General features: G+C 54.6%; 2 protein-coding genes across 2 annotated transcripts; one reads left to right on the top strand and one right to left on the bottom strand.

The window, feature by feature from the left end:
* Positions 1-35: 35 nt before the first annotated feature.
* On the top strand, positions 36-5,439 carry HSP90AB1 (heat shock protein 90kDa alpha (cytosolic), class B member 1; the record flags this gene model as incomplete). Its single annotated transcript, XM_009707025.1, has 10 exons — positions 36-244; positions 516-675; positions 882-1,015; positions 1,626-1,940; positions 2,380-2,545; positions 2,741-2,931; positions 3,213-3,360; positions 3,647-3,915; positions 4,335-4,668; positions 5,197-5,439. Coding segments are annotated over 10 exons (2,036 nt in total), but the record flags the coding sequence as incomplete, so codon positions are not given.
* A 3,198-nt stretch (positions 5,440-8,637) lies between these two features.
* SLC35B2 (solute carrier family 35 (adenosine 3'-phospho 5'-phosphosulfate transporter), member B2) lies at positions 8,638-12,112 on the bottom strand (the record flags this gene model as incomplete). The annotated part of the gene is made up of 3 exons (XM_009707026.1): positions 8,638-9,982; positions 11,286-11,446; positions 11,754-12,112. Coding segments are annotated over 3 exons (1,459 nt in total), but the record flags the coding sequence as incomplete, so codon positions are not given.
* Positions 12,113-14,007: the final 1,895 nt, after the last annotated feature.

A 14,007-nucleotide genomic window follows, 5' to 3' on the forward strand; every position in this document is an offset into this window, starting at 1 on the left:
GGGGGGGGCCGTGGTGAGCATCACCCTCTCCCCTTAGGCGCTGGATAAGATCCGCTATGAGAGCCTGACTGACCCCTCAAAGCTCGACAGCGGTAAGGACCTCAAGATTGACATAGTCCCCAACCCCCGGGACCGCACACTTACTCTGGTGGACAGTGGCATTGGGATGACAAAAGCGGACCTCATCAACAACCTGGGTACTATTGCTAAATCCGGTACTAAAGCCTTCATGGAAGCCCTGCAGGTGGGTTGCTTTTGGCTGCGTGAGTTCCTAGGGCCTGGGCCACAAGGTATAACCCCAGCCCTGCTGTCTTTTTTGCTGTGGGAGCTGTTGGTCTACCTTAGTGTGCTTCCCTACCTTTCCAGCAGCAGGGAGGAGCTGAGGGTAGGGCTGGCTGCTTGTTGGCGCTTGCCTCTTTTTCTCTGCACGCTGACCCGGTTCTTTGCTGCTGTGAATCAGTTGCGGACATCTCCTGTCTCTTCACTGGTCTATCAGTCTTTCTCTGCTTTCACAGGCTGGCGCAGACATCTCCATGATCGGGCAGTTTGGTGTGGGTTTCTATTCTGCATATCTAGTGGCAGAGAAGGTGGTTGTCATTACCAAACACAATGATGATGAGCAGTATGCTTGGGAGTCATCAGCTGGGGGCTCCTTCACTGTCCGAACTGACCATGGTACGTGCTGTACAAAAAAACTAAGCATATTTCTCTGCCAGAAGCAGCCCTTTTCCTGGTGCTCCCTAGAGCTGTGCTGCATTGTCAGTCACGCTTGTTAATGTTAGGTATCAAGTAGTGTTTAGGCTTGAGGAGCTGCTCCTGCTTGCTCTCTGCCCTTTAACACTATATCTTGAAACGTGGATGTTTCTCTTCCCATGCCGTAGGTGAGCCCATTGGACGGGGCACCAAAGTGATCCTGTATTTGAAGGAGGACCAGACGGAGTACTTGGAGGAGCGGCGTGTCAAAGAGGTGGTGAAGAAGCATTCCCAGTTCATTGGCTACCCCATCACGCTCTATGTACGTAAGAGAAGGGCTGTGGGTGTTACCAAAGGGTTAAACAATTTAGTTAAATTAACAGAAAAACAGGCACATTCTTTAGCCTGGAATCCCAAGGTTGGGAAGCATTAAGAAAACAAAGAACAAATGATAAAAAAGGACCCACTGGAAGGCTGGAGAGCAAGGGCAGGTGGTGTTGGGAGCAGGAGCCCAGAAAAGGGCAGAATACAGCCTCTTTGTTCCCTTCCATAGCTCCTGGCCACTGGGTATTGAGCAGTGGTGCTCCCAGCTTCTGTGGCCAGAGGTGATTTGAGGCGAGGGGCTTACTGGAGGTGAAGGTGGCGGGTATCCAGCCACGCTTTTGGCCTTTGGTTTGTGCAGCTGGAGGTCACCTAAACCAGCCATGGAGGGAGGAGGGTTTCCTGCCCTTTGTCTCATCATCTCAGACACAGCTTTTGGTTGCATGAGCTGTGGAGTGACTCTGAGGGCTGATTTCAGGAGAAGCCCTGGTTCCAGGTGTTGCATTTGTTGGGCCTTGGAGGACACCCATTCCTCTTATCTGGAGCAAAAGGATTCCTGGTAACAGTTGCTTGAGGCTAAACCTGACTCTTGCTTGTCCCTTCCTCTTCAGCTGGAGAAGGAGCGTGAGAAAGAGATCAGTGATGATGAGGCAGAGGAGGAGAAAGGTGAAAAGGAAGAGGAAGAGTCAGCATCCAAAGATGAGGAGAAACCCAAAATTGAGGATGTGGGCTCTGATGAGGAGGAGGAGGGAGACAAAGGCAAGAAGAAAAAGACCAAGAAAATCAAGGAGAAATACATTGACCAGGAGGAGCTGAACAAGACCAAGCCTATTTGGACCCGCAACCCTGACGATATCACCCAGGAGGAGTATGGCGAGTTCTACAAAAGCCTCACCAACGACTGGGAGGACCACCTGGCTGTCAAGGTGGGTGCTGGGCCACCCTGGCTTCCAGGGAGAGGCACAGGGCCCCTTTCCAGCCCATACCCAGAGCCACCATGGTTGTGCCTCAGTGGGACTGAGGGCTCCCGGGCTGCTTGGTAGTGCCTCAATATGCACTGCAGTGCCCATGCCAGTGGAGGGGTTGGTAGTGCCAGCCTAGAAGCAGGACAGGAGGGGGTGTTGGGCTTCAGGGAAGCATGACTCTGCTGTCCAGGCCTGCTGGATGCCAGAGACCCCTGGCATGTAGTGGTCAGTGGGGCTGAGGAGGGGGAAATGCAGGCTGCTTGGATGCCAGAGACCCTGCTGTGCCCCCCTGCTAGCCCCAGTGCTGAGGAACAGCAGTTCAGCCTGCCCACAGTGGGTCCTGGGGGAAGGGGTAGAAGGGAAGTGTTCCAGCAGCTGTTTTTCCTTCCTGGTTCTGCAGCACTTTTCTGTGGAAGGGCAGCTGGAGTTCAGGGCTCTGCTTTTCATCCCGCGCCGTGCCCCTTTTGACCTCTTTGAGAACAAGAAGAAGAAGAATAACATTAAGCTGTATGTGAGGCGTGTCTTCATCATGGACAGCTGTGACGAGCTCATCCCCGAGTACCTAAGTAAGAGCTCCCCTGCCTCAGCCTCCCAGTGTGGAGCTGGGACCCCCACAGCCTGTGGTACTGCTCCCAGTACAAGGCGGCTGGATGAGACCCTAGCTGGTGGGGGTGCACAGCAGTCAGTGTCTTAGCACTTTTCCTCCTGTGATGAAGCTCAGAGTTCTTAACCTGACTCCTGTTTTCATTTCTTCTACTCAGACTTCATCCGGGGTGTTGTGGACTCAGAGGACCTGCCTCTGAACATCTCTCGTGAGATGCTCCAGCAGAGCAAGATCCTCAAGGTGATCCGCAAAAACATTGTGAAGAAATGCTTGGAGCTCTTCTCCGAGCTGGCAGAGGACAAAGAGAACTACAAGAAATTTTACGAGGCCTTTTCCAAGAATCTGAAGGTGAGCTGGGCACACTGCACCTGGAGGAGGGAGGGGCCCGTGACCCATCTGCCTGAGGGGCAATCTTGTCCCTGCGCCATGTCTTCTCTGCACGGGCGTTAGGACAGAGGGGGTCTTGCGAATGCCGCAGGGAGCCTTTGTGGGCAGCTGGCCCCTTGGCTGCCCTAGGCCCAACACTCAAACGATCGGGGAGGGGGTGGGCAGAGATGGCTGTGCCTCAGGGGTGGCCAAGTGCATGGAGGTCCCATCCTGGAGGCTTCATGCATCTCTTCTGCCCCCAGCTGGGTATCCATGAGGACTCAACCAACCGAAAGCGCCTTTCGGAGCTGCTGCGTTACCACACGTCCCAGTCGGGCGATGAGGTGACTTCGCTTTCAGAGTACGTCTCCCGTATGAAGGAGACCCAGAAGAGTATCTACTACATCACAGGTGAGCCAGAGCTCCTCCGTGCCCTAGCGAGGTGGAGGCAGGCTACCTGCCTACCAGCCCTAACTTTTAAAGCAAATTTTTCCGGGTAGGTCCTGCTGCCTTTGGCAGGCCCTCCCTGCTGAATCGCAGCCCATCCCTGGGGGCTGGGGAAAGACCACCAGGCCTCCTAGAACCCTGGCTGCAGACAGTTTTATGCTGGGAGTTCCAAGTGACTGATGCTGTTAGTCCTGTTATAACCAGCTCTTAAATCTTGATGACATCTCGTTTCTACCCCCCACAAACACAGGGGAGAGTAAGGAGCAGGTTGCCAACTCAGCCTTTGTGGAGCGTGTGCGGAAGCGTGGCTTTGAGGTGGTGTACATGACAGAGCCCATTGACGAGTACTGCGTGCAGCAGCTCAAGGAATTTGATGGCAAGACCCTCGTATCGGTCACCAAAGAGGGGCTGGAGCTGCCTGAGGATGAGGAGGAGAAAAAGAAGATGGAGGAGAGCAAGGCCAAGTTCGAGACCCTCTGCAAACTGATGAAAGAGATCCTGGATAAGAAAGTGGAGAAGGTGAGACGGGCAGGGAGCTCAGCTCTGGGCTGGAGGGAGGGGGGCTGGGCCCTCCATGATGCAGGCCAGGGCCCCCTGCTCAACGCATACCTCTCATCTCCTGCAGAGGAGCCACTAAAGGAGACTGGAGGTCCCAGCATGCACCATCTTGCTCTAAGCAGCCAGGCTGCAGGTGAGGGGCACTGACCCAAATACGTGCATTGATGGGAGAGGGTAAGTGCGGGAAACATGCAGTGGGTGCTGAAGGTGCTGGCTGAGCTGTCCAGACTAGTCTGTGCAGCAGTCCTGGAGCTGCTTGGAGGATCTCTGCTTGCTTTGGGGTGTCCTCGGGTGAACCTGGGGTATCGTGTGTGCTGTGGCTCGGCCCAGTCCAGGGTATACAGGGACCTTGCTCAGCTAACCCTTGGCTACATTGGCAGGTAACTATCTCAAACCGGTTGGTCTCATCTCCCTGCTGCATCGTCACCAGCACCTACGGTTGGACAGCCAACATGGAGCGCATCATGAAGGCTCAGGCGCTGCGGGACAACTCTACCATGGGCTATATGATGGCCAAGAAACACCTGGAGATCAACCCTGACCACCCAATTGTGGAAACCCTCCGCCGGAAGGCTGATGCTGACAAGAATGACAAAGCTGTCAAAGACCTGGTGGTGCTACTCTTCGAGACTGCTCTGCTGTCCTCTGGTTTCTCCTTGGAAGATCCCCAGACCCACTCCAACCGCATCTACAGGATGATCAAACTGGGGCTTGGTAGGTGTTCATGCTGCTTCTCAGGCCCGGAGCAGGTCCTGAAAGCACATTAGCTGGTCAGGGTAGTGTGTGACTGTTTTGGGGCAGGGAGAAATGAGTGAGCCATGCTGGTGTGATGTGCAGAACTGGCCATGTGCATAAAGTGGCCAGGGGCAAGTGGAAACCTGGAACCAGGGTACTTTGGGAGGGTGCCGGGCTCTGAGTGGACTCTCCTATCCTCCACAAGGTCAGGAGCCACTACCAGGCTGCTCAGATGACAAGCTGAGGCTTTATATTTCTTCAGAATGAATGTCAAAAGTCTGTCATGGAAGATGTGACCCATCTGGTGAAACAGCTTGTGCTCGCACCCAACTTTTTTCTCCATATTGGCTATTTAGCTAAAAACATAAATCAGGAGGTGTTGTGGCTTGGCCTAACTACTGGATGCTGACAGCCCAGTCCCTCAGGCTGTGGGGAGGGGGGAGACTGTACCTCTGGGATCAGGTGTCATTTGGAGGCCTCATCTCTTCCTTTTCTCCCCTCTCCCAGGTATTGATGAAGATGAGGTGACTGCGGAGGAGCCCAGTGCAACTGTCCCTGATGAAGTCCCCCCTCTGGAGGGAGATGAAGATGCATCCCACATGGAAGAGGTAGACTAAAGTAGGAGGAAGGCTCTTCCCTCACCTGCCAGGCCTCTGCCCTCTATCATGTCTGCTTAGAGGGGGGTTTTCTCCCACCAGCTACTACCGACTCCTTGGTGGTGTCTGGTTTTTGGGGATTTGTTTGGTTGGGGTTGTTTTTGGCAGGGTGCAGGAGGGCATGATTCCCTGTTTGTCAGTAGTGAGTGATTCAGGCAGCCTGAGGCCTGCCTGTTCTGTGTCTTTCTGCTTGTGTAGGAACAGCTGATGGGGAGCGGAGGTGAGGTGGCATCAGCTTCCTCTGTCTCTCCCCTCCGTGGGGTCTCCCAAATTCCCAGTAGGCATCAAACCCTGCCCTAGTTCCACTGGGGTGAGAGCCCTTCCTCTGAGCTGCTGCCTCCCTGAACCCCCAGGGTAGGATATTGTATTTTTGTTGGCTTGGTTATTTTTTGTTTATTTTTGTTGTTTTGTTCTACTGGAATTAAAGTATTGAACAATGTGATTTACGTGGTGGGGTCCCTTGTGTTCCATGCCTGCTATACAGAGGGAAGGGGTCTCAGCCTGTGCCTGAGGGTATTGGGCCACAGGTCTCTCCCCTGCCCTGCCTGGTTTTGAGAGCCCTGCTTTAGGTGATCTCTACCCCTTCCCTGCCCAGGCACCATGAAGTGGGTAGGAGAAACACGTGACCTGCTGTGCAGCTGGGGTCATCTCCACCAGGCAGGAGTTCTCCACCTAAAGCACTGCATGCCCCACAGCTTGGGAACAAACCTTTCCAATCTGCACCCGTCAGCTGGGCAAGCTGTGCCAGGACCTGCACTGCTGCTGGGTGCCCCGATCTGAGCGTCCCTGGGGACAGGAGCTGTGGCAGGAGCCATCTGCCTGTTCCCTTGCAGAGCAGAGGGTGGAGTGACAGCTCAGGACTGTACTCGAGCTGCGTCTCTTCAGCTTTCAGGCCAAAAGGCTCTGTGCTCTAAAATCCTCCTTTCCTCCCACCTCCAGCCTGCCCTTCCTAGGCTTCTGCAGCCCTGGGGGGGTTTGGCAGTATCTGGCTCTACCCTACCTTTGCCTGCGTCCCAGATGATGGAGAAGCCTGGGGCATCGCCTCTGATTCATCTGCCCCTTTCCCTGAGCTCACACCCCATGAGATGGGTTTGTCACCCGTGGGGTTTGTCAGGGAAAAAAGTGACACCAACATCCAGTTCTCTTGCTGGCTGCTTGCCAGCAACCACAGGCACAAAATGGAGTGGGCTTCGGCCAGTATCCATCTTCAACAGGGAGGGAGGAGAGGCAGAGCCTTACTGGAGTCCCTCGCTGCACGCCAAGGCACTGTGCTGCCAGTGTGGCAGCTGTTTGGGTGTGGGCTGCTAGGGCAGTGCTGGAGCTGAGCTAGCAAATGCCTTCAAGGTGGTTTTCTTTACCTGGGTCAGGAGAAAAAAAATTGTTTAAAAGTAAGATTTCTCTCTAGATAGGAAGGTTTTGCCAAATAATGAATCAGTAAATTCTTTTTAACTTGGAATGTTTTGGATTTTTTCACTTTTTCTTTAAATGTACATTTAAATTAGAAAAGGTATGCCATTGCCATCCTGGCAGACAACCTCTTTTTTTTTTTTTTTGACCAAAGGAAAAAACCCAAGCATTCCATTTTCAGTCTGTCAGCAGATGGTGGGGATAGACATCTGGGAAATTTGTAGGGGCAGGATGAAAGGCTGTGAGGCTGCACAGGCACTTTCAAGAGCTCAGAGCTAAAGGAGCAGAGGTAAAACTGCTGAGAGCCAAGCGCTCTGAAGCCTGGGCTGTGCTCTGCAGCAGCTCTGTTATCCCTGCTGGCTCAGCTACCTCAGCACTGCCCCATGTCTCCTCTGTTTCTCTTGTAGCCCTCACCCGTCTCCCCTATCTCCGGCTCTGTTAGACCAAGGCCCAGTCTCTGACCCCACACCTGCCCAAGACTAGACTGCATAGGCCTACAGATGAGGTTTTTCACCAGGCCCCCCATATGTACTGGTAGGATGAACCATCCCTGCTTGCCCACCCCCAAACCTCCCCTGGCTCTGGTGCAGAGCCTGTGGAGCTCATGTTGGTGCAGATGCACCCCATAAAGGATGGGCTTCTCCAGGGCCTTGCTTACAGCACCGGTGGCACTGGCTGGCAGGTGCTCAGCAGGCTTCTGCACCATCTCTCTCTGGTTACGCCAGCTATAGCTACATCCACTGGGGCTGCCCAAGCTTTGCTATGCAGGGAACCCAGGAGGCAAACCAGAGTCAGGCTAACAACTCCTCCGCCTGCCCACTAAACCTGTCTATGTTCCCCACTTGTGTGTGCAAGGATCTCACGTCAGGCCTTGAAGCTTTGGGTCCAACCCTGGCTGACATCTGGGAGGACCTCTGTTTGGAAAGGAAAGGCAGCTTTGCTGTCTCAGAGAGACTAGGGACACAGGAAAGGTTTGGAAGTCTCTCCCCTCCTTCGAAGTACATGGAAAAAAATTAGAAAGACCATTTACCCCCAGGGTACTATATGCAGCATATTTTTAATTTAATAAAATAAAAAGAGAAAAAAGTTGCCTTTCAAAAGTACCAAAACCTGCTGTCTCATCAGTCAGGTTGTGTTGAGGAGAAAAGAGTTAACCAGGAAAACCCAGGTTCCTGGGGAAAAGCAGCTTTTGCTGCTCCCTCCCCTGCTGCCTGGAGAGCAGGTGCCCACTCCCTCCCTCCCCTGCTGCCTGGGGGGCAGGAACAAGGCACCACAAGCGGGCTCTGCCCCATCCCTCAGCCCTCCAGGCACAGTGGGGCTCTGGCCAGGCCCCAGGAAAGCTGGGGCCAACGCCTCCAGTTGGCAGGAAGAAGAGGGGCTATTTGTGCTTCTCTGAATGGCAACTGCAAAGCCCAGAAACCGTGGCACTGAGATGCCCTGAGGCGATGCCGGGGCTTCTGGGCAGGGCAGCCTTTGGCCTGTAACAGCAGCGGATGTAACCAAAAAAAAAAACCAACCTAAAAACAACTCAGCAAGCCTTGGAAACCGTACTGGCCAGCCTCAGTCTCTGCATAAAAACTGGCCTAGGCCAAGGGGAGCAAAGAAAAGTGTTTCAGAACAGGGGCAAGGAACTGATAAAACCAAACGGGGAGGTACCGGCTTTTGCTGCAGAGTGCCCTCCCAGAGCAGATCCCAGGCCTGGGGTAGGACAGGCGGGGAGTCCTTCCCGTAGCTGTGCCTGTCCTACCTGGAGCACCTCCTGGGAGGGGGGCTGAGCGCTCCCCCTGCCTTGGGACACGCTCAGCTTGGGACTTGCCTCACATGGAAGTGTTTCAAAAAGAAAGCTAGTGTTTCGCCTGCCCTTTCCTCCTGCTGAGCTCTGTAGTAGTGACAGAAATGGAGGAGCGTTAGCCAGAGGCAAGACGGTACCAGGGAAAAATGTCCCCTTGTTCATCCGTGACTTTGGAGAGAAGCCACAAGACAGAGGTGGGGCAGGAGTACCAGCAGCCCCATGCTGGCTTTCCTCCAGGATGCAAGCCCCCAGGCCTGTGTCTTGGCTGGAAGTCTTTGACCCATTAAGGCAAATGGAAAAGTCTGGAGCTGTGGCAGCCCGGAGCACTCCCTGGGCTTGTTCCAGCCCCTTCTGCAGGAAAAGCAGGTGGAAAACTGAGTCACTGGTCCAGCCTATTCATACCCCACCTTGCTCCTCAGCAGGTTCTGAGAAATCAAGCAAGTACCCCCAAGCGGAGGCAGGACAGCAGGCACGGCTCAAACGCCATGGCCACAGCTTCTTAGACCTTTTGTACAGGGGTTTCGCCTGGCGGGAGCTTCTTACTGCGCTTCTTCATGCGGCTGCGGGCATAGACGCGGAGGAAGAGGGCCATGAAGACAATGGCTACGCCCAGCCCGCCCCCGACCGTGACAGTGGGCCCATAGATGAGGCAGGAGAGGAGGATGGCAAAGGCCTGGCGGAGTGTCATGATGATGGTGAAGACGGCTGCCCCAAACTGGTTAATGGTGTAGAAGATGAAGAGCTGGCCGCAGGCAGAGCACACCGAGAGCAGCACGGCGTGGGCCGTGAACTCCGAGTGGCGGGCCATGAAGCGTACCGACTCCAGCAAGGCACCCTGCTCCAAGAGCGAGCCCACCGTAAAAAGGCAGGAGAAGACGTTGACACCAAACATCATCTGCACAGGAGACATCTTGTAGGTGAAGAGGGCATCCTGCCAGTTGGAGGTGAAGCTGTCGAAGATTATGTAGCCAGCCAGGAGGACTATGCCTGAGAAAGTGGTGATGGTGGACACGTGCCTGTTGGGAGCACTGGAGAGCAGGAACATGCTGACCCCCACGGAGATGAGGGCAGCAGTCAGGTACTCCCAGTACTCGTAACTCTTGCGCGACACTAGTTTGCCCATCATCATCACTGGGATCACTTTGGAGGCCTTGGCCAGCACTTGGGTGGGGAAACTGATGTATTTGAGTGCCTCATACTGGCACCAGCTGCTGAGGATGTTGGAGAGGGAGGCAAAGGAGTATTTGTACATAGGAGCCCCGTGGCGCGGCTGCTTGGTCAGGGCGCAGTACAGACCAGCCACGGTGAAGGCCAGGATGCGGTTCATGAACACTAGGAACTGAGAGTCTTTGAACTTCTCACCAGGGTCCATTTCGGTGGCACCGTACGTTCTTGTCATCACACGCTCCTGGAGGACGCCCCACGTGAGGTAGGAGGCCTGTGAAGCAAGAGGAGCACAGGGAGAGTCAGAACCCGCAACGGCAGCTGCAAGCAACCACGGGAAGAAGAGACCCCCTGGAGATCCTTGCTTGCCCCAGCGCTGCCTCATCCTCTGCACAGCAACTCTTCCCTGAGACACTGGGGGATGAGGCCACCCCCAACTCCACCCATCTGAGGGAACCCACTGTCCTGTGTGGTTACAACCAGGAACATCTTGTCCCAAACCAAACCTGCTCAGTTTACAGCCTCTTCAAGGGGAGAGAAGTCTGCAAAGCAAATATCCTGGTGTATAGCAAGCAGTTACACTTTAAGCTGCCTGTTGAACGAGACCGACAGAATTGGGGAACGTTACCAATGCACAGCTGCGGTTTTAGTGCCAGCTCCCTGCAGCAGGTCCTGGCAGTTTTCCCAGTGGCCTCTGCATTGGTTTTCGCTTCCAGCTCCCTAGGCACAGTTATTCCATCCAAATCAATTCTAGTTTCAAACCCTGCAGATGAAATTGTCCTCCAGGGATAAGCACTGTTCTGGCTGTCACCTCCACTACTTCTGGTGCAATAGTACCAAGCCCTTCACAGAAGTAACACAGACTTCCTCTCACCACACATCCCCTCCCAAGAAACTCAGGCGCAGTGAGATGGACGGGCTTGTTGGTGGCCCACAGCAAGTCTGAATGGGCTGGCACAGCAGGCCAGAGAGTGGGTGTCTTCTGCAGGATGTGGGATGCGTGGGGTTTTCTATCACAATGCCCACATTTCTATTTTCAGTCCTCACAGCCTCAAAAAGCTGCCCTTCTTAATGATGCTCAGGCTGTAGCTGAGACTTAGGGAAAACTAAGATTAAAAATTTCTGTTTCTCTGTAGCTGAATTCAGTATTTCTCTCCAGTATTCAAACCTGATCTATGGAGGCAGGGTGCATCAGCCCCAGAAAGTGACTCAGAGGAGAGCCTGGGAGATAAGAGGGCTCAAACCATCTGCTGCTCTGACATGAGGGCCGGAACAAGAGCAGCCCTAGCAATCTGCTGAATCACAGAATTTCCCCTATCCATGGCTGCAGAGGACTGCGATCAGATGGACAGGAGGTCCCAACCCAGATGACACCAGCTAAATGGACCTCCACAGCCCTCAGAGGTGACCAACAGCTCTGGTGGACTATCCTGGCTGAAAGGCTGTCCCCCAGCCTCCAACCCTGGCCCGATCAAGGACAGCATTGCATCCTTGGTCTTCAAGGAACTGACAGCCACAAACCCGCTGCCCTCCTCCTCCTCCCAGAGTGGGACGGGACACACGCACAGGGCCCCTACCTGTAGGCCAGCAGCACAGAAGAGCAGCTTGAAGACCTGTCGGGCTGTAGAGGACTCTGTGGGCTCTGCTCGGGGTGGCAGGGAGCCATCTTCCTGGTGTACAGACTTTGCCTCAGAGCCGAACACACATGATTTGATGACAGGGAAGCAAATGCCTCGGCCTGAATCGGGTAAGAGAGAGAACACCGAGTCAGAATTAACCACAGCCTGGGCACCACAAGCCGCATGAGCTTGAGAGGTGAAGCCTCCCTCCTTACTAGCCTCCCCATCTGCTGGTGCAGGGGCCTTGGAGAAATTTGTTTCCGGGTAGCACCTATACAGCTCTGGGATGCACCTCTGTGAGTGGCTCAAGCCTGGTCTAACAAAGCAAGTTGGGGAAACAACCTGTCAGCACTGAACCGCATTGACCGAGGGCGTGTGGAGAGCTCAGAGGGAGGCACGATGTGGAAAAGAAGCTCCCGCCCTTACCTGTCTCCAGGTAATTCCTTCTCTTGAAGTACTGGATGAGGAGGAATCCCGGCACCACAATACTCGCGTAGCCAGCAGCATTAACAAAGAAACGGAAGAGCCAGAACTCCCCCCATGAGTCCTGCAGCGCAGGGGGGATCTCTTCACCAGTAGCCATCGTAGGGAGGGAAGCCAGCACGAGGGGAAAGCAAAATCTGTGGAGAGAGGAAGAGGCAGATGGTGGGCTACTGGTACACGGCCAGCTCTGCTCTGCATGCCCGTGCCACCCCCAACCTGGCCTGCTCCCCACCAGCAGGCAGCACCCAGATCCCACCCCAGCGACAACGGCGATGATGGCAGCACGTGGAGTAGGAAAAGCCCTGTGGAGTTGAAAAGCACATGCCAGACATTTATGTTTGCTTCCGTTAGGGGTGTTTGCTCTGGCTCAGGAACATGTGGACTTAGCAACTTGGATTTTCAGGTTTGGAGAGAACATTTGAACACTGTTGTAACCATTTGGTTTTGACAACGCCCTTACTCTAAATGCAGGGAGCACCTCTCACCTCCCTGTTTTAGGTTAAACTTTAGCACAGCTCCTGGGTGGAAAAAGAAAAGGTCACTGAATGGAAAAAGTGACTTCTACCTAGCAGCTCATGTTTCAAGCCTGTGGCCAAAGCGGCCTTCCTTTGAGAGCAAATGGTTCAGAACTTCTCCCTCTGGTTGCACCAGGTGAGCGGAGAAGAGCCGGGGAGGGCTCAGGCTGCCAGCCTCCCCCACCTCCCCACGCGGCCCTGGAAGGGACCGTGCCAAGGCATTCCCCACAGCTCAGAGGAAAACACCAGGGCTCACCCGCTTTGCAAGACGCAGCCAGAAAGCAAGGCTGGGAAGGAACTCTTCTACCACCTGGCTGGTTGGGATTTTACCAGGGCTATCCAAGAAGGTGTAGCGGATGTTCTTCAACTATACCCCTCGGCGGTGACCTAGTCAGCTTTAAAACAGCTTTAATACTCCCCGAAGGAGTTCTTCCCTCTACTGTCCCATCCCTCGCAGAGGCAAACCTGCAATATTCAGGTGCCACACAAAGAACAAGAGCACCAGGTACACAACAGAATGAGCAAGCAGGCAAGAACCTCCTACATCCAACACCGCCTGCATCCTCCCCTCTCACAGCAAGTTGCGGCTTCCTGCACCAGGGTAGGAGGTTTCCTTGCTCCATGCTCCATCCCTGCCCCAGCTTCCCTGGTACAGAAAGCCTCCCGATTGCCTCGGGCACCAGGTGAAGGTGCTGTGGGGTTGGCTACATAATCCCTCCTCCCCCAAAAACCAGCCAAGCCGAAGGAATTTAGGCCCTGTTTAGGGGTGTAGCTGGCCCAAATGTAATATAGCTGTGACCTCTGGTAGCCCACACATGAAACTCGGAGACTTACAAACTTAGAGCTTTAAAGGCAAGAAAGTCCCCTGCCATTTCATGAACAAGCCCTCCCCACCAACCTCTTGTCCCCTTGGGAAAGACCTCAGGGGCTTTTCTTATCCTCAGTTGCTGTGGCCAGGTCCCCAGAGTCCAACAACCTGCCTTAAGCCGAGGCTGTGTTTCACCCTGAAATCTCCCTTCTGGGACTTAAAGGACCCAGAAATTCCCAGCACAGGGAGAAGTGCAAACAGCTGGAGGTGGGTTTCTGTGCCTGCTTCCTATTCCACCCCCCTGCTCTCCCTCATAGAAAAGGCAGTTTGATACCTCCCCCCCCGTCATCCCTCCTGCTGCAGGGGTATGATCGCAGGCTGCACAGGCGCTGCAGGATGCAAGAACAGGGCTCGGTGCAGGCACCCGGGGCTGAAGCTGCCCAACGCTCCTGGCTTTGCCCGTATTAAGTAACCCTGGTTGATCGCAGCAGCCCTCTTGCTAGGAAGAGGGTGCAGAAATGCCATTTGCTTTTGCAGAAGTCAGGTATAAACGGCAGGGTTGGTTGCTACACTTACGGGCCACGTCTCCCTTCCACTTGACACAGACCGAAAGCCAGCTGCTCCATTCGGCGCGACTGCGCCTGCTGCTACCCCACCGGCCCCCTCAGGGCTGCTGCTCCCCCACCGGCCCCCTCAGTGCCGCCATGGCATGAGAACCACCTCTGCTCTCCCACAGCGACCGCGAAGAGGAGGCTATGGAGGGACAATGGCTCTCTCTATGCCTGCGCTAGCAATTCCCAGGCCCCGAGAGCTGACTCAGTGCAACAGGCCCTGGCCAGGCTGGGAAGGAACAGGGACGCCAGTGTTACAGGTA

This window comes from Cariama cristata, unplaced genomic scaffold, assembly GCF_000690535.1.
Source record: "Cariama cristata isolate BGI_N322 unplaced genomic scaffold, ASM69053v1 scaffold11959, whole genome shotgun sequence".
In the NCBI taxonomy this organism is placed as follows: domain Eukaryota; kingdom Metazoa; phylum Chordata; class Aves; order Cariamiformes; family Cariamidae; genus Cariama; species Cariama cristata.